The sequence below is a fragment of the Benincasa hispida genome, chromosome 12, assembly GCF_027475165.1.
Source record: "Benincasa hispida cultivar pf3 chromosome 12, pf3_genome.v1.1, whole genome shotgun sequence".
NCBI lineage: Eukaryota > Viridiplantae > Streptophyta > Magnoliopsida > Cucurbitales > Cucurbitaceae > Benincasa > Benincasa hispida.
The window spans coordinates 6,389,524-6,413,687 of record NC_143489.1 but is presented as its reverse complement, the minus strand read 5'-3'; the positions used below and the strand labels follow the sequence as shown (position 1 = coordinate 6,413,687).

The window sequence follows — 24,164 nt, the reverse complement described above, 5'->3', positions numbered from 1 at the left end:
ACAAGATTAACACATCAATAAATATAAAGACCAAAATTAACAGTTTGAAAGTAGAAACGAGGAGAGCAAAATCAAAATTAAATTTCAATAAGTAGATATCTACCCCAAATATTTAATCAAAAAAACATAAAAAGGGAAAAGAAAAAAAAAAAAAAAACAATACTTTCACAAATTTCAAAATGAACAATATGAATTGACCTAAAGGGCCATTGCTTTTGAGGGGTTCCTTTTGTCTGCTAGGCCTTGAATAGGTGATTAAGTATGACAGTGTTTTTTGTAAGTTGATTAAGGAACACCTCATTAGTTTTATTAATATAATATCTTTAAATTAAGGGGAGGGGGTGAAAAATAATTAAAAATAGGTTAAGGGATTCAAAATTCAAAATACTACAGGTTGGGGGGAAGGAGGTTATATTATATTATAATTATTGGGTTAATGTAGCATGTGGCTCATGTTTAGTTGGTGAGTTTATTTTTTTAAATTTTTATTTTTATTTTTATTTTTTTTAAAAAAAGAAAGATTAGTGAGTTTAATTATAAAGCTAAGATTAGAGATTAGAGATTAGGGCAGCTTCCTGATTATGGGCCTAATTATGAGCACTGAAGACTGTGCCCAATGCTGTTTTGAGCTTTATTTTTTCTTAATTGGTCTTTTGATTTTTCACTTTCCAGATAGATTCCTACAATATAATTGGTTTTATATATCTATTTTTTTTTAATTAAATTTTGATGAGTTGTTTATAATTAACAACTTACTTAACTTACCGATCAAGACATTTGAAACATTCTTAATAAAATGAAGATTTGAATCTCCAACTTTATAGTATTTTTGTTACATACATCGATATGAGTTGGTCTACATTTTCAATTATTGGAGTTAAATAAAGTCTTACACTAGTTAGAGAGAGATCTATGGAATGTAAGTGAAGATAATTATTATCTCATTTGATATGAGGTATTTTAGGTGAAATATATCAAAGATAAAATTATGAGTGCTTAATATAATGAATGAGACATGAACCTGGAACTAAAGGAGGCTGAAAGGCAAATTTACCACTAAGCTCGTTAGTGATTTTGATACTATGTCAGCTTTTTATATATGTATTATATAAAGAGCATAAAGTTGAGAGAGAGCTCGTGTCATGCCCTCCCTAGATTACCCTCTTGAATCTGAGAAGAGATGTGAAGACTGTTGGGGTTGATGCCCTAAATCTCGTAGGGTTTTATAATTTGTATTTGTAATGTACAAAAATTTTATTTAAATAATAAAATACGTCATGTTTTATTTCATTTTTTGTTGCATTAACCACAAATCAATAAACTAAAATCCAAGGTTATCTTGTAGCTTAAACATGCATGTAGAGACATACAAGTGAATCATGTTTTAAGTATTAACCTAAATGGTCTGTAGTAGATGAATAAGGTTGGATACCCTATCCTGGTGACACTACGAGTATGACCCATTTTGTAAATGTTATAATTGTTATAAAGTGCTTCTAATCCTGATCATTCATGTGGAGACATGTGAGCGGGGATATTCTATATAAAGAAGTTTGTATAAGACCGGACCACGAAATGTTTAGTCTCATTATACAACGTCGTTCATAATTAAGACTTACATTTCACCAGGATGACTATAGGTAACATGACCTGAATCCTGAGTGAGTTTGAACTCTTTCCTATAAAGGCAGACCTTTGGTTTGTATAGGTGAGAGTGATCAGATTGCCGACTCAACAAGCCTACCATTTTATAGATTCGTTTGATTGGAGAGCTAGGAACACTACTACACACGAAGGAATTCGCTCCTTCTCCTATATTGGGGTAAGTAGATAAATTGCTCCATTAAGGGCTGATTCCGGGGCTTGAACAATGTGGTGCCACACCCTCTTCTGGTCTCAGAGGGGTTTAGTCATAGTTGGACTATGATTTATTATTCATTAGAGAGATCAATGGTACTTAAGGAGTTAGATGTAACTAGAGGAACAAAACGGTAATTTTGGCCCAACTGTACTTACGAGCAATTTGTGAATGGGGCATCATACTATTGATTGGTTATATCTAATGGACACAAAAATATATCTGTAGTGCGAAGAGTACAGCTGAGGGTCTTTAGTGAAGTGCTCGTCAGTTAACGGACGAGGAATATTTTCATAATCAGGGTTAGAAAATAAAATTATAAACATAAAATCATATCAAATAAAACCCTAAAATAAAGCTTATTAGTATCATATTGTAAAATGCCACTACTCCACTATCTGGATATGGAGGAGAACCTTTTCGTTCAATCTCTACTACGTTAGCCTAGACTGGAGTGAAAGCTCTTTTATCAATCACCTCCTAGCCGGAGGTGAGAGAGAGCCATTTTTCTTAATCTCATCAATTTAAATAACATAAGTCATACGTGCACGCAGAGCTGGATTGGGTCTGACCACCTTACTGTACCTTCGTTGTCAAGGATCCCTAATATATTTGAAATTTGGGTACCTTACCATACCTTCGGTACCAACATTGGAGTAAGGTTCATATAAGGCGCAAGCATTGAAAACATTTAATGAACATAAAATAGAATACTCATTTGAGTTTATCATACTTCATAAATTGTATATCATCGCATAGTGCCTCGTAATATCAAATATGCTTATAAAACATAGGCATAGGCTTACTGAAAATGCATGTTGAACTCATAGATAATTTCATCATTAAAAGTATATATCTTGCAATCAACATTCATTTTAAGGTATTCGTTGAGAAAATCATGATACAAATCTTCATATGAACTACCTATGCGTTGAAATTCATTCATAAAAACTAGCATTGGAAAATATGTAAAAGCTCGTCACTTAATGTCTTAAGTTACTTATCCAAGGGGTCTATAAGCCTCTCCCACTTGCCCTACCTTGTAATAAGAAGAGGTTCCTTGGTTAATATCAATAGCTCCCTTTTGAGCTTAACATAACACGTAACTTGTCATTATCGCATACATAAGTTTTATCGCATCAAACTAAGTTCATCGCATCACTTATACTTAGCCATTTTATCTTCTTCTTGTCTAAAGACTGGCTACCCTCTCTATTGGATGCTTAATGGTCACGAGATCACACTTCTGTGTCTATACGTCAATCAACCTCCGCATGCCTTACTTCACGCCTATGCTAGTTGTCGCATACCTTGGCAAGCCAACTGCTTGCTTACTTTTCGTATGCAGTTGCCTGCTCATTCATCCATAACATAATTTCAAATTTTAATATTTTAAATCTTATAATTCTAATTCCAGCCATCAGTTAACTAAATTTCTTTCCATGAATGTGCTCAAAACCTTCTTAACGTGCTTACCTTAGAATTCAAGCATTAACTCCTCTTGATTTGGCTAGAAAACTTCAAGTTCCTTCAAGCTTGTTCAACAATCCCTTAATACTTTGAAAGCTTCAGATGACACTCACTTTTCTTCTTAGGCATTGGAAATTTGCATAACTAATTCCTTCTTTGTAAATTATATTTATACTTGAGCTTGCATGTGAGCTTATCTCAACTAAACGCCACATGGCATGCTAATCCTTAACTTAACATCTCTAAGGTTGTCACTTAGCCTACCAATCAGTGATTAAGCCAAATTCTTAGTTTAATTTTCATCGCATAGAGCTTGCGATCACTTAGGCTTCATCACTGGTTATTGCACTCTTAGCCATAATTGAATCTCCTTGTCTTAGGTGTTCTTAGCACACCTTACATAGTCAATCTTTACTTCCTTAGCACACCTCCTCATATCAATTGAGTGACCCATCATCGCAGCTGTCCATGGCAGTCTTGTTGCTAACTTCTAAACTTCACGACCGTTGGTTCTTTTACAACCATCCTAGCATTCTACCCTAGCATCCCTTTTGGAGTACTTGTCTAAATGACTTAGCTATTTACATCCCGCCTATACTAGCCTTTTCCACCTTAGGTGAAGTTGGTCGCATACTTCTCTCACCAGCCTTGGCTAAACATCAAACTCGACAGTTAACTTAACTTCCTTCATGACTTTCCACATATTTCATAGGCTATACTTGGGCATAGCTTTCCTTCCTTAAATACTTGGTCGCGTAGCATTTTGGAAGGGTTGGTTGCATACATTGACATGACTTTGTCGCGTGGACCTTCCATTTTCCTTATAAGTGTGAACTCCTCTTCAATTCACCCGAGAGCTTGATACTTCATACTTAGAATATTTTCTACCTTCAAAATGCCCGAGACCCATCTTTTAACACTTGAGATTTTCTTCTCCTTAACATCACATACATGCTCTTACACTTCATATTATTACAAACATTACAATTATCATAAATGTAAACTTACCATGACATTAAACACATAATTAAGAGGACTTAAACATAATTAACTAGTAAATCAAGTTTACGGGTTTACAGCTCGAGCCCCCCGAGCCCATAATAAATCCACCACTGCGTATAAATATGCGGATGTTCTCTTGTCTTTATCATAGTAGAAAAGAGATATTGATAGCATTTTAATTTTTATAAGAATTTAATGTTATCGTAAAATATCTTAAACAATCTTGATAAAATGAATGTTTGAATTTCATCTCTACATTTTTTGTCACATAGTATTGAAACATCCACATGGGTTATTAACTTGAGAGGCTATCTCCATTTTTTAAAAAATTAATTTGTCTTCAATTGAAAATAGGATAAGATAAAGATCTATTGTTGTTTTTCACTTGAAAACACTTCGTGTCTAACAAAGTCTCATATTGAATGGAGAAAGGTGAAATCGAAATCAAAGTCACAATGATATATGTCCAAAATAGATATAAAGTATCATACTATAACTTGTATATAGATATATATGTAGATGTTCTTTTGTCTTTATCACAGGAGACAAAAGATATCGATAGTTTTCCAATTTTTATAAGATTTAAAAATTATTTTAAATATATACTAAGTTAAAATATACACTATTCCAAACAAATTTAATCTAAAATTTTGAAAGTTTCAAATGATTAGAAAATAGAAGAAGAGTCTTCCGTTAAAGAAAATACATAAAGTAACACGATTACTTATTATAAAAATTGAAAAACACACATAGCATTATTTAAGCTCAACCTTTTTAACTTCAATAATATGTGTGATGAAAGGTTCAAGTTCCTAACTTCATGACAAGAGTATATTCTTTATGTCAGTTAAGATATACTCATATTAACATTTAAACTTAATTTCAAACTATATAGAATATGAAAATTCTTTTTACTATTCATTTAAGTGTAGAACAATATTGTTGCACAAAATAATTCTTTTACTCATAAACTACTATGTCAATATGCATAAATGATATCGTAAATGATGTCATTAATGGTATACCGTGTTAATTTATATTTTTTATTTTAACATAAAATTTTTAAAGAATATTTTTCTTAAAACACTATGTTATTTTCAAATACTAAAATTATAATTGAAATTTATCCTAAAAGCTCAAGAGTATTGTATTTTTTTTTCTAATAATTTAACCTCTCTCTATATATTTATATTAAAAAAGATCTTTTTTTGGAGTTGATTTGATTGGACTATAAAGGGGTGGTGGATATGGGTGAATTGAATGAGTTAGGAATAGTAGGGACCCATGAACTGGTACAAAGCAGAGGATAGAAATCAATCAAAACAGATTAAAAAATTCTTCTCCCTATCAAAAATAAATAAATAAATAAAAATAAATAAATAAAAAGAATAAAAACAATAATTTAAGGTTTGTGTCTTTAGAGCATCCTACCAAAATACATTGAAAAGATAGATTGGTTTCTTTTGTTTATGCCTCAAACATTTGGACTCCTAAGTTGTCTTGAAAATCATAGGCATTAGTGGTTGTTGTAGATTTGTACTTATTTCTTCTCTCTCTTCTATGTGCAATTGTTTTCTTTGTTTGTATTCCATCTTCTATTAGCAAGTGTTTAACTTTAGTTTGAAGTTCCACCAGTGAATTATATTTTATGTTTTTAGATTTATCGAGTAATTGAGTTTGGAAAATTTTCGTTTTATCAATTCGTTTTTTGGATAATTATTTTTAAATTTTATGATTTAGATAGCAAAAATTGTGAAATCAATTTTGTGTGTGTTTTTTTTTATTGGATTCGTATTTTGAATTTGAAATGTATAATTATATCAAAAGATGATAAATTCAGTATTTCATGCCATAAACTCATTTCATTCCTATTAAACTAGCATATATATGATTGTAAAACAATGATTATACAATAATTTTATAAACATATCATAAATAATTTATGATAGTTGAGATTCAACTAATATTTAGTTGATAGCTACTATTGTTTTTATGGTTTACAAATATACTATTAAACACATTTTAAACATTTCTTTAAATTACTATTTAATTTCTAAATTTGCTCCTAAATATATATCCAAAAACAACTATTGTTTTCATAATTATATTTCTAGATCACTAACAAAAACGTGCTTTTAAATTTTTTTTAAAGTTGAATCACAGTTGACTTAATTTAAACTACCAACTTTTTTATATATATAAGAAAGTAACATGGTCCTAATGAATTGAATTATACTTATGCTGACAAGAGTTTAGTGTTTTAATTCTTCTATAGAAAATAGTTTAGATTACATTCTTCATCTATATGTCATCTCTCCCGTCTACAGACGCGAGAATTTATTGCTTCTAGTAGAATTAATCTTCTTGATTGATAATTTTGTTATTATTTAAAAGTCAATGATTCGATCTTCTATTTGAATAAAAAAATTGATATTATATTATCTCCTCATTTAAAGACAATAATAGAGTGGGCTAATGTAGGGTAGAAATGTCTTCCTCTTATTATTGCTGTTCCCATAGAGAATTTGATTTTCCATTCCTGATTTTAGGAAATTGTGTTATGTTGTGTGGTTGGTTTGGGATCAGATTCCCCAAAGGAGACCCCTCCCTCCCTCTTTAGAGGCAAGATTTTTGTTTTCTTGATTTCTACACTCTCTCTCTTCATTTGGATAGCATGGGATGCTAGGGAACTATAAAGCTAAGATACTTCATGTGAGACAAACAATTCGTATCAGACACGTATCAGATACCAATACTTTCAGATACTTCTTAGATACGTATCTGACGAGCGATTTGATGTATTTATTTTTACGCTTACTTTTTCTAAAGAAAAAAGATAAACAACTCATCTAATATTTTTCAATCTAAAATTAGGCAACCTATTTTTTTAACATGAGAAAAATGTACTTTTAATGTATCAATATCCTTGTTTTTTATAAATATATATTAAAATAATATATAAAAAATGATGTATCCTTCAATGTATCCGTATCTTAGTTTTTTAGAATTAACGAATCGCCGTATCCAATTGTATCCGTATCGTGTAGCCATATCTGTGTCTGTGCTTCATAGGTGGAGGAGATTGACTCAATGGATTGAATAGTAATTTTAACCGTCAACGTCACAAATTTGAGTATAATTCAGTTAGCTAAGATATATGTCATCGATCAAGAAGTTGAGAGTTTTTATTAATTTTTTTCACTAATTTAAAATGTCGATGAAAAGGAAACTTTTGAGGTCAAAGTAAATATGGAATATTCAATATTATGAAAATATATGTATAGCTTATCAGGGTCATTAGATATTTAAGAAAAAATTATAAACATAAAAATATCTTAATAGAGGATTAGATTCTTTTTGGTTCTTCAGATTTTCAATTGCTTATTTTAATTCTTAAACTTTTTGATAAAATATCTATTTTGATCCCTCAAATGTATGTTTTAGTCTTGAATTTTAATAAAAGAATCATCGCAAAAAATTTGCATACTCAATGCTTGGTTTTAACCTATGTGGTTTAGATACATGTCTATGTTAACCTATTAATTTGTACATAACATTTAAACTATATTATTAATTTGTTGAAATCAAAATAAATGTAAGGACTAAAGTCGTTTTACCTTTTTGAAAGTTCATAGATTAAATGTATAGGAAAAATTCAAGGACCAATATCGAACAAACTTAAAAGTTTAGAAACCGATATGAATATTTTGGAAGTTAATTTAGGAACCAAAATAGTTGAAAGTTTAAGGACTAAAATGAGATTGATCGACCACAGTTAAGGTTCATTTGGATTGACTAGAGGAAAAAGTATTTTCCAAAAAATCATTTTTATTTAAACTTTTTTGATAAAAATTGTTTTAAATGATTTTTGAAAGTGTTTCAAAACTTATTTTAAGTGGTTGTCAAACACTTTCATCTTTTTCAAGTAACTTATTTTCAAAATCAAACAGTTGAAAAGTTAATTCAAACACACCTTTAGTTGAGTTTAAGTTACTTATTATTGATGATATGTCCACTTTGTTTAGCTCAGCAACATGCGAGATCGAGGATTTAAATATCTAACCACTTGATTGAGGCAATACGTCTAAACTAATTGGTATATGTTTAGATGGGCAATTATTATATATCTTCATCAGCTATAATTTTCTTAACTTTTGTTTTTATATAACATGTAGGAGTAGGGGATTGAACCTTAGACTTTAAAGTTGATAGTACAAATTTATATCAGTTGAGTTATACTTAAGGTGGCGAATTTTTTTTTTACTTTTCTATGATTCAATAGATATGATGATCTATTATTATTGTCAACCTCACATACATTGATATATAAGAATATCGATATGTTGACGAAAATTTAATAATTTTGGTAAAAAAAAAAATAGATGAGATAGGTAATGAGAGACTTTATTGGGTGGGTTCATATGGGAGCATGTGCCCACAAAAGGAAACCAAAAGATAGTTTTGGACTGATGTTGAGTTGAGAGAACCAAACTTTTGTTTTTGATTTTTTTTTTTTGGATTCCAAGTCAACCAAACCCCCTCTCTTTCTTGGATAGTGATGGTGTTGGTAGCACATTCACATCAATGATTTATTAGAAAACTACCAAAACCCATCACATGTTTAATCCAATACTCTTTTTAAACTTATGATATTTTTTTTTCTCTTTTATCATCTCAATATATATACCAAATTTTACCTCATACCTTTCATTAATTTGGAATTTAGTTTGTCTTAATCCATCAAGAGTTTCTTGATGTCTTAGACTCTTATTAGCATCTTTTTTTTTTTTTTTGGGTAGTGTATAATTATAGTCATAGGTTCAGGGTCGTTTGGATTTACCAGAAAAAAGTATTTTTCAAAAAACTCATTTTTATTTTAAATACTTTTCATCAAAAGTGTTTAAAATACACTTTAAATGTGTTTCATGAGTGGTTGTCAAACATTCAAATTTGTTTCAAAATGACTTACTTTTTAAATTAAACACTTGAAAATGTATTTACAACATATCATTAGTTTGAGAGACTATAATAACTTTTAGAGCAATTTATAGAAAATTATATCTTTAGAAAAACATATTCTAATATGCAGTAGATTAGTATTGGGTAAATTTTAGCTTTCAAACTTGAAAAATAATTCTTCAATTGAAAATTTGATGAATATAATAAGAACGTAATATTCTATGGAAATTTACTTTAAGATTCTTGTAGTCACTTGTAAAGTTCTTAGATTCAATCTCAATCACAAACAACTTTAGTTTTGTGGACTAATATCAATACATATCACTTGTTTAACTAAATTACTTTCTAAGTTAATTAGTAAGATAGGTATAACTAAAGTCAATAACAAAGATAATAGTAGTAAAATAAACGAGACAAGTTTCATTAGCCGAGAATAAGCTAAGCTAACGTAGAATCTCTTAGAGAGCGACCCAAAGAAGATTTGTTATAGAGATATATGTGCGTAGAGGTGTGTGTATTGAGTTCTACTTTTTTATAATTTGAAACGATACTTTTTCTAAAAAACGAATTGGAGAAAAATGTAAAATTCCAAACTTTCAAATTTGTATCCAAAAGAATCCATAAATGAAGTTCTAAAAGATATTTGAACTTTCAATCATGTGTCTAATGAGTCTCTAAACTTTAAAAATGTAAAGTAAGTTTTTGTACCTATTAAATTTGGGCATACTAAAAAAATCTTTAAAATTAATCTATATATTAGATATAAAATTGAATTTTATGTTTAATAGGACACAAAATTTTTAATTTTGTAAACAGTTAACCAAATGGTAAATAAAGAACATGAATTTGATAGAAGGCTTAGAGAAAATGAGTTCAATCTACGATGGTCATCTACCTAAAATTTAATATTCTACGAGTTTTTTTGACATTAGTATTGTAGGGCAATGTGGGCTACCATGAAATTAGTTGGACTTAAACACTTATTAATATTGAAAAAAAATCAATTTTAAATCTAAGTTCATAATTTTTGTTAATAAAAAAGTAAAACAAGTAAATAACCTATTAGTATTATTTTTTTAATCGTTTTGGGAAGATTTTTTTTAAGGTTTTGATATTTATTAGACACTTATAGGAGTGGGAGATCGAATCATCGATTGTTGAAAATGATCATGAGTATGTTATCTATTGAGTCATATACGATTTAATATCTTTAAGTTTTTTTGACAATCAAATGTATAGGTTTAGATAGGTTGTTCCATGAGATTAGTCTAGGTGCACATAAATTAATCCTTGAATTGACTCCGATGGTAATTTAACTTATAAATTAATCTCTCAATATTTAATTTTTAAAATAAAATATGTTAAGTCCTAATGGTTTGATCTCTTTTTTTAGACAAAACATAATCTTTTTTAGACAAAACATAATCAAAGAATGAGATCCAAGATAGATACTTTAAATCAACTAACTTTTGTTTATGAAACAATCTCTTTAACCATAAGAATAGAAGAAATCTGGTAGACTTTGAATTAAAAAATTAAAACTTTTGATATAATTCTCCCTAAAGATGAAGTCTTGGGCTTTGATGAAAGACAACTAATGTCCGCCTAATGGCATGCAATTACATGGATGCACGTTGATTTATGACTATAAATGTGACATTTAAAGCTAAGAGGAAGAGGAAGGTAACCATAACCAACAATCAAGGTAATAATGGACAATGTAATTATAAAGTAGCTCAAAATTATTGTACAAAAAGTGGGAATATCTTTAATGGGGTTAGTTTGAGAATCCCATTATGTTTTGAATTTTCTTTCCTAACACCAACAAAGAAAGGAAAAATCTTGAATCCCAATTACAATCAAACTAAAACCCCCCAAAAAATTAGGGTTTGATTGGCATTACCATTAATCATGGAGGAGAAAGAGCTGAGAGTTTGAGAGAAAAGAAAAGGGGTTTGAAAAGAAAGTTTTTATCTTTTTTCTTTTTAGGGGATAAAGGTTAAAACCCCAGAAAGAGGAACAAACAAACAAACAAAGTGGCCATTTCCAAGAGGTGTTTGAAGATATGAATGAATCCAGAAGGCAAAATCACTGGGGTATTTTCCTTTTTCCTTTTTCTAAGACTTTCACTGCAGATTAAAAGGGTTTTTCTTTGAAGGTTTGTGGAGCCTACAAAGCATACCCTTCGTCAGATCCGTGGCCTGGGACCCTTGTTTTTGTTTTTTCAATTTATTTCATTTTTCCCCCTTTTCTTCTTCTTTCTCTTCAAATGGTGTGTACCTTTGATTTCAGACTAAAAAATTCTCCATCTCTCTCAGATACAGTGTGACTTTCTCCTTCAGAGAGAGAGAAAAGAGGGGCTTAGTGGGGTTATTCTGTTAGCATTTTGGAGAGAGTGTTTGTCTAATATCAGAACAGGGGTCAGGGAGCCACTTGGATTTTTTTTTTCTTTTCTTCTTCTGAAAAAAGGTTAGCCAATATTTGCTTTCTTTTTATCTTCTCTGCTAATTTTGCTTTATTTTTTGACTTTTACTATCCCATTCTGCAAATGGGTCTTTCTCAAATCTATGTGAAAAGAGTAAGAGTTCATTCATTTTCCAAACTTCTTAATTGTAACATTCTGCAAGGTCTCTCTCTCTCTTTCTCTTATTTTTACTTTTCTTCTATTATCTCCTTTTATCATTCATTTAGCTTACTGTTTAGTATTTACTGTTCCAATGCTTGCTTGCTTCTCCTTTCTTATGCTAACTAGTTTAGTTTGTTGGCTTTTGAAATCACTTCTTTCTAGATTTTTTTGGTTTATTATGATATTTGTTTGGGTTGATGGAATTTTGAACTTTGCTGAGTTTTTGTTTTTTGGCTTTTCATTTCATTGATAGGAACTGAGTCCATGAATCTGGAGGGATAAGATCGAATACCCATGTGACAACTTTTGAGATTTGAAATCAAGTGAGTAATCAGATCTGAGTTTTTGTAAATCATTGTTGTTTATGTTGTTTGTTTGAGATATGGGCTTTTTGCTGGAAAAATTATGTAATGTCTCATTTAGATCTTGAATGAATGCTATTAAATTTGCCTGCCCCTGCCTGCCCCTTTGTTTGATGCCATTAAAGATTGTTCTGCAAATTGCTGCTGAAGTCCACCATGGCAATGTTATGGACTACAAGAATGCAAGAAATTTGGTCTGCTAATTGTTTTACTTCCACTCAATGACTTCAATTCTCTCTGTTGTGTTCCTTTTTTCAAGGGGGTGCCACATTCAGAATGCAAGCTTTAGATTTCCCGTATTAAGTTCAAGAATGAGCTTTTGTGGATATGGACGTTGGAGAAGAAAGCTCCCGGTTTGGGTCATTGCCTGCTACAACTTCTAGAAATTTGTCATCATCCTCATCGACATTCTTTTCGGCACTTCAGTCGCCATTCTTTTCTCCAAGGTCATCGACATGTCGAAGGTCAGAAGCATCAAAGACAGAAGTGGGGTGTGAAAGCATGGACTTCAGAGTTGATCCAATAAGTTCCAGTGTGGTGGTTCCGGATTCTGAATCTCTGTTGAAAGCAAAATTTGCGGTTTCGGATCTGATACGAAATCCAGAAACTTGCATTCCGGGTGATTGTCAGAAGTTCGATCAAGCTTCATCCTCAACTGGAATATCTGGAAGTACTCCTTATAGTTGTAGCTTTGCTCATGGAAATGACTATTTGGGGCCTAGAGAAAAGTATAAAAAGCATAGCAGAAGTAACGTAACTTCTTACACGACAGCTCCAATTTCAATTTCCTCGACTAGACTAAGAAGTTATGATGTTTTCATAGGTTTGCATGGTTCCAAGCCTTCCTTGCTGCGGTTTGCTAACTGGCTTCGTGCAGAGATGGAGGTTCATGGGATGAGTTGCTTTGTGTCTGATAGAGCAAAATGTAGAAATTCTCGCAAGCATAGAGTTATTGAGAGGGCAATGGATGCATCCTCGTTTGGAGTTGTGATTCTGACAAAGAAGTCATTCCAAAATCCTTACACCATCGAGGAGCTTCGGTTTTTCTCTGGCAAGAAGAACTTGGTCCCAATATTTTTTGATTTGAGTCCAGGAGATTGTCTTGCTAGAGACATAGTGGAGAAGAGGGGAGATTTGTGGGAAAAACATGGGGGTGATTTGTGGGTTCTGTATGGAGGATTGGAGAAGGAATGGAAAGAAGCCATTGAAGGGCTTTGTCGAGTCGACGAGTGGAAATTCGAAGCTCAGAATGGTAACTGGAGGGATTGCATACTGAAAGCCGTCATGCTACTTGCAATGAGGTTGGGAAGGCGAAGTGTTGTCGAGCACTTGACTAAGTGGAGGGAGAAGGTAGAGAAAGAAGAGTTTCCTTTTCCCCGAAACGAGAATTTCATAGGCAGGAAGAAAGAATTATCAGAGCTAGAATTCATACTTTTTGGCAATATAACTGGTGATTCTGAAAGAGATTACTTTGAACTGAAAGCTCGGCCAAGACGGAAAAATTTGACCCTTGGTTGGAGTAAAAGTTCATTAGAGGAGAAACAGAGGGAGCTACCATTAGAAATGCGCAACAAGAAGGGTAAAGAACCTATTGTGTGGAAGGAGTCTGAAAAGGAGATTGAAATGCAGAGTATTGAATTTCCTCAACGGCATCGACGACTGAAAACAAAAAGTGGTGAAAGGTATGCCAAGAGAAAAAGAACAGCCAAAATTTTGTATGGGAAAGGCATTGCTTGCATTTCGGGGGACTCCGGGATCGGTAAGACCGAGCTTCTCTTAGAATTTGCGTATCGACATCACCAAAAGTACAAGATGGTTTTATGGATTGGAGGCGAAAGCAGATATATCAGGCAAAATTATCTGAACTTAGGTACCTTCCTAGAAGTTGATGTAGGATTTGGAAATTTCTCAGGTAAAAGCAAGATAAAAAACTTTGAGGAGCAGGAAGAGGCAGCCATTTCAAGAATTCGTACAGAGCTGATGAGAAACATTCCGTTTTTGTTGATAATCGATAATTTAGAGTGTGAAAAGGATTGGTGGGATCACAAACTTGTGATGGATCTTCTTCCTCGTTTTGGTGGAGAGACGCATATCATAATATCCACTCGACTTCCTCGTGTGATGAATTTGGAGCCTTTGAAACTATCCTACTTATCGGGGGCTGAAGCAATGTGTTTAATGCAAGGAAACCTTCGAGACTACTCTATTGCGGAAATCGACGTTTTGAGAGTCATTGAAGAGAAAGTTGGAAGGCTAACGCTGGGCCTTGCAATAATTGGTGCAATCTTATCTGAGCTTCCCATAACACCCACTAGATTGTTGGATACAACCAATAGAATGCCCTTCAAAGATCAATCATGGAGTGGTCGGGAAGCTCATGTATTTCGGCGCAATACCTTCCTTATGCAGCTTTTCGAAGTATGTTTCTCCATTTTCGACCATGCTGACGGGCCACGGAGCTTAGCGACTAGAATGGCTCTAGCAAGTGGTTGGTTTGGTCCAGCTGCTATTCCCGTTTCGCAGTTAACCCTTGCAGCACACAAGATACCAGAAAAGCGGCAGCGCACAAGGTTGTGGAGAAAGTTGTTACGTTCCATGGCTTGTGGTTTAACTTCATCTTACATGAAAAAGTCGGAAGCCGAAGCAACTTCCATGTTATTAAGGTTCAATATGGCCCGAAGCAGCACCAAACAGGGATGCCTACATTTCAATGATCTTGTCAAGCTATATGCGCGCAAGAGAGGGGTGAATGGAGTCGCACAAGCAATGGTTCAAGCTGTCATGAACCGTCCATTCATCCTTCATCACTCGGAACATATATGGGCAGCATGTTTCTTGCTCTTCGGGTTTGGTCGGGACCCTGTAGTTGTCGAGCTCAAAGTGTCGGAGCTATTATACCTCATAAAAGAAGTCGTTTTACCGCTTGCCATTAGGACATTTCTCACATTCTCCCAGTGCACCACTGCATTAGAACTTCTTCGGTTGTGCACAAATGCATTAGAAGCTGCAGATCAAGCCTTTGTTACCCCAGTCGAGAAGTGGTTTGATAAGTCGCTTTGCTGGAGGCCAATTCAGACAAATGCACAGCTGAATCCTTATCTTTGGCAAGAGCTGGCTCTATGTAGAGCAACACTGTTAGAAACCCGAGCGAGACTAATGCTAAGAGGGGGACAATTCGACATCGGGGACGATCTAATTCGAAAGGCAATCTTCATCAGAACTTCTATATCTGGTGAGGATCATCCAGACACAATATCTGCTCGTGAAACTCTAAGTAAACTCAATAGGCTTATTGCTAATTTCCATATTCATTCTTCTCCATAGGTTCAATAATTTTCTTGTAAGGTATAATTTTTACTCCCTAGATTGATTATATAGCAAGAATGTCAAATAAACCACTGTATACTTTCCCAGAAAATTCTTTTATAAAATTCTAACCCCTACTTATAGTAGTTTTTTTTGCCGAGCCGAAGCGAACTAACACCTTTAAATCTTGCCTCTTTTACGTTTCGGTTTTGTGCATTCTGTATCGTTACGATTCTGGCTGCTACAGGTGAACTTGTTCTGATATATATATTTTTCACTGATAACATCAAGCTCGAAGAAGCAGCTTTATTTGACATTTGTTCCAAGTTTGTCTTTGTTTGTTTGTTATTTTTCAACTGGTCTTAGAACAATGCTTAATGTGGTAGACATAGGAATAGGTTGGGTTTCTTTCAAAATGTATATTTATTTGTTTTTTATATGAATAATCATTCTTCAAATATTGTGTTATTTATGATGTCTCGACTATACATTACTTGGATGAAAAAGGATTGATATTTGATGTTCTAATGTATAATGTATGTGATATATCAACATAGTTTATTAACTTTATTTAAGGGAGCATCATATTTAGATTTTTACCCCCTATATAACGTCTAAGATTAAAAAGTTCTCAAAGAACGGGACCCAGATTAACAATAAATTATTTAATTATTGAGATGATATATTTTAAAGGTTAAATACAAATATAATCTCTATTTGGTCCTTTAAAAATTATAAATTTAGTTTTTGAGTTTTTAAGTTTTTAAAATTTACTAATCTACTAGATACAAAATTGAAAGTTGGGAGTTCTATTATACATAAAATTAAAATCTATATCATCTGATAATTTTTTTTGAAAAGTTTGAATTTGTGTTAAATAATTAAACTTATAATTTAACCTTTATTTAAATGACTCTAAATTACCTTAGTTAAAATTTTTTCGATTGAGTTCATTTTTAAAGGTCGTTTGGTAGGCAATTTGAAAACAATAAATTCAAAGAAAACAAAATTATATTTCAGATTGCAAACAATCACTTCAATTTTTTATATTCATCTCTACGAATGCAAAAGATTTTCTTAAAAAAAAAAAAAAGGGAAAAAAGGGATATCACAACCTTTTTAAAGCACATTAGCAATTTTAATTATGGAACAAGAAAATAAAAATGAATAATTAAGTAGTTTACACAAATGCCCCCACGCAGGATCGAACTACGGACCTTCAGTTTACAAGACTGACGCTCTACCACTGAGCTATAGGGGCCGTTGGGATTTGGTTATTAAATATTTATTTTTAATTAAATTTGATAATATCCACTTAAAAGATAAAAAAATAAAAATAAAACAAAAAAATGATATATATATATATATATATATATATATACACGGTTAAAAAACATTTTTAGTCTAAACTTTTATGAAAGTGACGATTTAATCTACATACTTTCAATTTTTTTAACAATTTAGTTGCAAATCATAGTAAGAAATAATTAAGTTTAAGTACTTTACAATTTGTAACGATTTAGTCTTTATTATAAAAAATATTATTAAGATTTAATGAAATATATTAGACATATAGAATAATAAATTGATTGGGAATCTTTTTTTTTATAAACTATAAAAACTAAATCGTTATATGACAAAATAAGACACTTAATTTTGAAGAAAACTTTCATGATAGAAACTAAATTATTACAAATTTTAAAATATATCGACCAAATTGTTACTTCTTAATATAATATAATAATTGTAGACATACACATTGATAAGTTCATTAAAGACAAAGCTTCAGTTAGGCACTATTTTAGGATTATTGATTATTAATTTGAGGTATTGTTTTGTAGCTTTCTAAAGAGTCATCCAAATGTGTTAAGATGGGACATCTTAAGCACTTTAGGCCATCCATTTGCTTCAATGCTATTATTTGATTATCAAATGTTGTAGAGTTGGTAGGGGTGTAAATCAAAGGTTAAGTTATACAAAATATCCCTTATCTTTGGAGTTTATTTCAATAACGTTTCTAGTATTTAAAAAGTTTTCATGAGCATACTTCGATTACGGCTAGCTGATGTCATGGTGGGCTTATTCGGTCTAAGATGTGCATAGCTCAGGATTGACTCGATGTACTAAGAGTGACCTCGATATCCTTACCCAACAAAAATTAGAAAAAAATAGAATATCTATGGAGAAAAATCTAAAAATATTTACACTTCATAGCAAAAAAATTTAAAAGTAAGGTATTCTTAAAACTTTTTACCATAAAGTGTAAATATTTTTAAATATTTTTTATATTAAAAAGGCCTCTAATTCTACCTGTTTATCTATTGTTGAAAAAACCTGCAAGTCAGACGAGTCTACCTTGTGCATGAATATTTCAATCCTAATCAACGCCATATAATCATTACAGACATACAAATATAAAATGTTAAAATGTTAAAACTAAATAGAATGAACTTAAAATTTTAGATACCAAAATTGATATTTTAAAGGTTCATGGTCTTTAATTATATAATTCTATTGGGTAGGAACTAAAAATAGGACTTAAACTTAAATAATTAAGTTTAACAATTTTAAAGTTCATAGTCTTATATTGTTTCGTTTCTTACTTTAAAAACGTTAATTAATTATACTTGCATTAAAAAGAAAAAAGAGAGAGAGAGAGAGTAAACAAAACAAGATATGATCAAATTGCTAAACTGGGCAGAATTCAGAAATGTATCTGATCTGTTGGATTATAGATTAAATGGTAAATGGCAATATATGAAACATTATATCATAGTTTTGATTAATGTACACAACCATCATGAAAAAGAAAAGACAGTAGAGCTAGGAACCTTCTCCATAGCTTTCAATTTTTGATGGTTACTGAGTTTTTTTCAATCATTTACAGAAGAACATAACAGAAGATGAGGCTTGATGGTTTGTTTTTCGTTCAAGCATCAGCTTGGCCTGCCATGGCCTCATCACCTGAGGAATAATCATCTTCACTCAGCTCCTCATCACTAGATTTCTCCTCAGGAACAGCACCAATGTCCTCTGGCTTTGCATATTTCTCACAGTATTCTGTACATAACGTAACTGAAATGTAAGAAAAAAACGAACGAGACCGGGAGGTTCTTACATAGAGTTTTGAACAGTGTGTGTCAGGTGGGGGGTGGGATGTGGCTGCTAAGTTTATACTGCTGGATGTATGAGAGAGATCGAAAAACGACTCTTAACAATGCATACAAAGCACCATCATTAATTTCATAATCATCATACAGATGCAGAACATAAAAAAATACGGAAGCTCTTTACAGATGAAGCTCAGGGCTAGTAAGTCTATATCAAGTAAAATAGTACATCAACAACCAAGAATTAAGTTTGCAATAAGATAACTTTATCTGCCATTATCATATGGAGAAAATTACTAATTCTAGTTTCATACTACTGATCGAATCAACAGCTTAAAATTCGCTCAAACTACCAAATTTTCAATAAAAGTACCTTTTACTCTTTGCTCATATGCAGTGCGATCACGCATCATTACTGCAGCCGCTTCTCCATTCAACGGATCGGAAGGGTTGGGATACAAGAGAAGTTGTGGAAGAAACACTTCGAAAACATTTACAAGGTCTGTACAATGAAAAATATCCGAATTAGATCACAATTCCTCAGTTGCATGATTATAATTCCACTCAGACAAACCAATTGATCACCATAATATGTACAACATAACTAATAACATTATAATTCCACAAAGAAGTTTCTTACCAAACATAGGGCTCCATGTCTGGTTGATAACATCCAAACAAACCGAGCCCGACCTGCAATTCATAAACATATATATCAACCTCAGCAATCTACCCCATAAGAAGATAAGGCCCTGTCCATAGTAAGGACCAATGTAGTAAGTTTCAATGTCGAAATTGGGCAACTCACATTTCATCAACATTTGGATGATAAATTTTGTTGACAAAGCCAATTGAAGGCGACTTGTAAGGATAAGCATCTGGCAACTCCACCCTAATCCTCCATACACCACCTTGGTAAAGACCTTCCAATTTCAACCAAAACAAACAAAAAGGGATAAGATAAGAAATCCTTTAATCCAAATTCATATTGCCTACAAATATCAACATCAATTAGCTTAAATTCAGATGGGAAAGTCAGCAACAATCACAACTCTAGATTAAGAAGAACAAAACTATAATTTGACACTAGTCAACCACACAACAAGCTCAGGAAATTAAAACCCAAACTGCAGGTTGATTCAAACAAAGGCAAAGTATCATAACATGTCTCACAACAAAGGGGGAAATCCTGAAGAGAAAAAATCAACAACAAAACCCCAGAGAAAGATGAGAAGTTAATCCTAAATTCACAAGAAAAACAACCAGTAAATCACCAAAAATGGCTAAAATCAAAGATGGGTATAGATGATTTACTGTCTTTAGGTCCATGGAAGTCCACATAGAACTCTTGCATGCTATCATTGATTGTTTCCACCTTGTAATCACTCATCATCCTGATTCAAAATCAGCTCAGTCAAACAAGAAAAGGGTAAAGGGGGGGAAAAGACAACAACCCAAGAAGAAGAAGAAGGATGAAACAAAACGATCAAACCAATCGAAAGGAAAAGGAAATTGAAAAAAAAAACACTTACAGTTTCATCAAATCCATTTCACGTCGCTTGCTTGGAGAAGACATGGTTTTTGGAATTGGGAGAGAAGAGGGTAAGAGAAGGTAGAAAGGAAAGGAAAGGAATGAAGCGATAGGAAGAGGAATGAGGCTTTTTCCTACCCGCAAAAGCGGTTCAGACACGGAAGTAGTGATTCAAGCTGTATCCTTTAGGCTTTAACATTGTAAAAAAAGAGTCAAATTTGTTGCCTTAAAAGGATTAAAAAAATCCAGAAGGGTTAACACATAAAATTTAAGAGGAACCAAATGGAGTTTTGAAGGATTTTTCTTGGAGCTAGGGAAGAATTTAGAGATGCTCAAGTGGGGATTCTCGGAGATAAACACATTCTTATTAGGTTTAGTCTCTATTTGGTATTTAAGTTTCGAAAATTTATTCATTTACTCTTAAATTGTAAGTTCAATTTTTACTTTTAAGTTTTAAAATGTTATAATTTTACTTGTGAGGGGTGATTTTTGTTTTTATTTGGATTTTAATTTTCAAAATACACTTTTAAATCTAATTTTATTTAATTTCTATTTTGTTTCCAAATTTTAAAATATTGGTTAAAATGTCATTTTTGTCCATATAGTTTGAGGTTTGTTCAATTTTAGTACATTTATTTTTAAATTGTTAGGAGTGATTTTGGACCGAATGGTATAGTTGATATTTAACAAAATAGGAAGAAAGAAAGTAAAATGATACGAGCCAAGTGTGGCAACTGAAGACCAAAATAGGCCTAGAAAAAGGAGTTGGGTTTGGGCTGGCAGCTAGCACGCCTTTGGCCTCTATCGAATTATCTTAAGGTGATTCTAAAACTCTAGGTAAAAGCTAGAGTTGACTTTCTTTATAAATACATTATTATAACTTCATATGAGCTAACTGGAGTCCTACTCTCGAACTCTGTAGCTTCTATACTCTCACTCTATGACTTTATCGTGCCAAGCACCACACCAGTGTGCAGGTTTTCTATTTTACAGGTCCTGTTCTTCTCCTCTTCAAATAAATTCACCTGATTTCTATTTTATAGGCCATGTTCTTTTCCTCTTCAAACAAATTCAGTTGATGTCACAAGTTAGATGTGCTTTCACCGGTCTAAAATTTGGTTTAAGAATCGACAGAAGTTCAAATTTCGATACCCATATTTATTATTATATTGAAAAGAAATTAGACTCAAATTCATGAAGCATGATATCATGTAAGTAAAAATATGTAAATAATAATAATAATAATAATAATAATTAATTATTTTCATGCAAACTTATTTTTAATTTTAATTAAATAGATCAAAGTGATTGACGTTTACCTCCGCATTTAAATTTCAAATTTACTTTTGATCTTAATTTAATAAATCAATAGTAATTGACATTTATTACATTTAAATTTCAAGACACTTCACTTTTATTTCCATTTGTTGCCAAAAATAACTAATTACTAAATTTCAAGGTCAGAACATTAATTACAATCTTTTTAAGATGAAAATTAATGACATTTAATTATAAGTTTAATCACATCTCTATGTAATAATAATTTAAAGAATGTTAAATCGTTTTTTGGACCTCTTTTTGAGGTTTTACATCTAATTGAAGATATTTGGGTGTTGTCGTCGTCTTTTCAATTAGTTCAATTTCAGTTTTTGGATGGAGACAAGAATCGTGCGACTAATATCTTAGCTCGATATGATTTGTCTGTTATGTCGTATCCGTAGTTGTATGATGTCTCAAACGGAATAATTTTTATTTGAAATCATGACATTCGTCGATTTATCCTTCTATAGAGTTGGATAGTATTTTAATTTAAATGGTATGTTTTCCGTTGAAAAATATATTAAAGAATGGACTAATTTTAGTATTTATTTCGAAAGTGCAATTTTTAATTCCATTTCTTAAAGTAGAATACTTCTCATTTAGAAGTTAAATCATTTTTTATAAATCACCGTTTAAAAAACAAATTTCCAAGATATTTTAATTTATTTTAATTTTGAAGTTTATATATTATTTCTATTGTGATTTCTAACTGATTCTTAAAATTTAAATTTTCATAATGATATAATTTTAATTCAAAAATTTTATATTAATTTACTTTTATAATATGTGAGGTGAGGAATTAAACTTCTAGTCTCGTAGTCAATAATATAATTTTTATGATAGTCGAATTATGTTCATTTTGATGTATTAAATATTATTTTGGCCTTTATTGTCAATTTTTTCCATAATTATAATGTATATCTAATCCATTTTGAAATATAAAAATATGTCAATATTGTATGTGGTTTTGAAACTAGTCTTTATTGACATCTATCCATTAGGTAAATAACAGAAATGTTACCTAATTGTTATTAAATAATTATAAATATTTATTTATAACACTAAAAACTTTAGGAAAGTATGGATGGATAATTTTATAAATGGAAGGTGAAAAACCAATAAGAGGCTGAAATTTTTTTTTTTATTACAAATAAAAAAAAATAACAACAATAATGTGAGCATAAAATGAGACAAGATTGGAAAGCAATAAGGCCACTAAGTGATACAATACCATACAATAAAATCTAAAAAGAATTCAAATTCATATATTTTTTATAAAATTTTTTAAATCATTTTTTAAAAGTATACACAGTTGTTTAAAGAGATGTAAAGGATTGGAGCAAGCTTTTATATGTGGTCACAAACTCAAAAATAAATAATTGTAGACCCATGTGAAGAGAGATTTAAAATTTTAAATCTTATCCTATCTCCTAAAATTTCACAAAAATCCCATTTTAATTAATGTTGTAAAGTATCTATATTGTATTTAGTATAATTTAAAATTCCCCCTTTTAAATTTAATGTTAGACTCAAATTGAGTGCTGCAAAGTAGTTTTGGATTTTAAAATATTATAAAGATGGGAGATTCGAAGGACAAAATTCTTGATCGATAATATATAAGGTATGTTAGTTAAATTATGCTCATTTTAATCATAAAATATTCAATTATGTGTAACTTTTGAACTATGCTCCTTTTAACCACAAAATATTCACTCATGTATAACTTTTAACCGTGAAAATCAAGATAAGTTTTAATGAAAATTTTCAAAAATTAATTTTAATATAAGTTCAAGTTTACACCTTTTAGAAATACATAAATCAAATAAGCTTATTGAATTAAAATAGTATTATTTTGAAATGTTACTTGGCATCATTAATACAACATTGATACTATGACATGCCAATGTATTTATTGAATTTCATGTCCATTTATACTTTTTTTTTTAGTTTGTTCAAGTTTTTTTTCCCCTCTTTTTGTTTTACAGACTTTTATTTATTATTATTATTATTATTATTATTTTTACATTTCAAGTGTATATTTTGGCTCATCGATGTTTTTGTAAAATTTCGTTAATTCGGTTTTATGATATTTCAGATACGTTGTAATCTAGTTGTAAAGTAGATTGTCATAAATTTGTAGTTAATTCAACTTATTATTTAAAGCAAATATCAATTTATATTCTTGAACTTTGGGTATTGTATCAGCTTAAATCCTAAACTAATAATTATATCAATTTAAACTTTGAATTTTTGGGATTGTATCAATTTAAACCTCAAACTAATAATTATATCAATTTGAACCTGAAATCAATTTAAACCCAGAGCTTTCATAAACCCCCATTATGTTTTATTTGGAAACACTTATGAATGTCCAATGTTAAAATTGATATTTATGAAAGTTCAGGATTTAAATGGATACACTTATGAAAGTTCAAGGTTTAAATTAATATAATTATTAATTTGGGGTTTAAATTGATACAAATCCCAAAATGTAGAATTTAAACTGATACAACTCTCAAAGTTTAAGGGTTAAATCGACCTAATTCTTAATTTAGGGTTTAAACTGATAAATTTTTGAAGTTTAGGGGTATAAATTGATATCTGTCCTACTATTTAATAT

At 31.1% G+C, this 24,164-nt stretch overlaps 2 protein-coding genes and 1 non-coding gene across 6 annotated transcripts; 1 reads left to right on the top strand and 2 right to left on the bottom strand.

Moving 5' to 3' along the window:
• The first annotated feature begins 11,101 nt into the window (after nt 1–11,101).
• On the top strand, nt 11,102–15,743 carry LOC120092491 (Disease resistance protein (TIR-NBS class)). Of its 4 annotated transcripts, XM_039050586.2 has the most exons (4): nt 11,102–11,385; nt 11,608–11,758; nt 12,169–12,238; nt 12,537–15,743. In XM_039050586.2, exon 4 carries the CDS (start codon nt 12,605–12,607, stop codon nt 15,599–15,601), a length of 2,997 nt encoding a protein of 998 aa, XP_038906514.1. In that variant the 5' UTR covers nt 11,102–11,385; nt 11,608–11,758; nt 12,169–12,238; nt 12,537–12,604; the 3' UTR covers nt 15,602–15,743. The 4 variants fall into 4 exon arrangements, with proteins under 4 accessions (XP_038906514.1, XP_038906516.1, XP_090163969.1 ...); XM_039050588.2 differs by lacking the exon at nt 11,608–11,758; XM_090307843.1 differs by lacking the exon at nt 11,102–11,385 and having other exon boundaries at nt 11,433–11,758.
• Nucleotides 15,744–16,772: 1,029 nt separating this feature from the next.
• TRNAT-UGU (transfer RNA threonine (anticodon UGU)) lies at nt 16,773–16,844 on the bottom strand. Its single transcript has one exon. It is a non-coding gene; the product is annotated as a tRNA-Thr (tRNA).
• Nucleotides 16,845–18,268: 1,424 nt separating this feature from the next.
• LOC120092714 (ubiquitin-conjugating enzyme E2-23 kDa-like) lies at nt 18,269–20,605 on the bottom strand. Its single transcript, XM_039050868.2, has 6 exons — nt 20,226–20,605; nt 20,008–20,087; nt 19,502–19,616; nt 19,334–19,386; nt 19,067–19,195; nt 18,269–18,643 (listed from the first exon to the last, which is right to left on the bottom strand). The coding sequence occupies exons 1-6, from the start codon at nt 20,267–20,269 to the stop codon at nt 18,513–18,515; spliced, it is 552 nt and encodes a 183-aa protein (XP_038906796.1). The 5' UTR covers nt 20,270–20,605; the 3' UTR covers nt 18,269–18,512.
• Between the last annotated feature and the right edge of the window lie 3,559 nt (nt 20,606–24,164).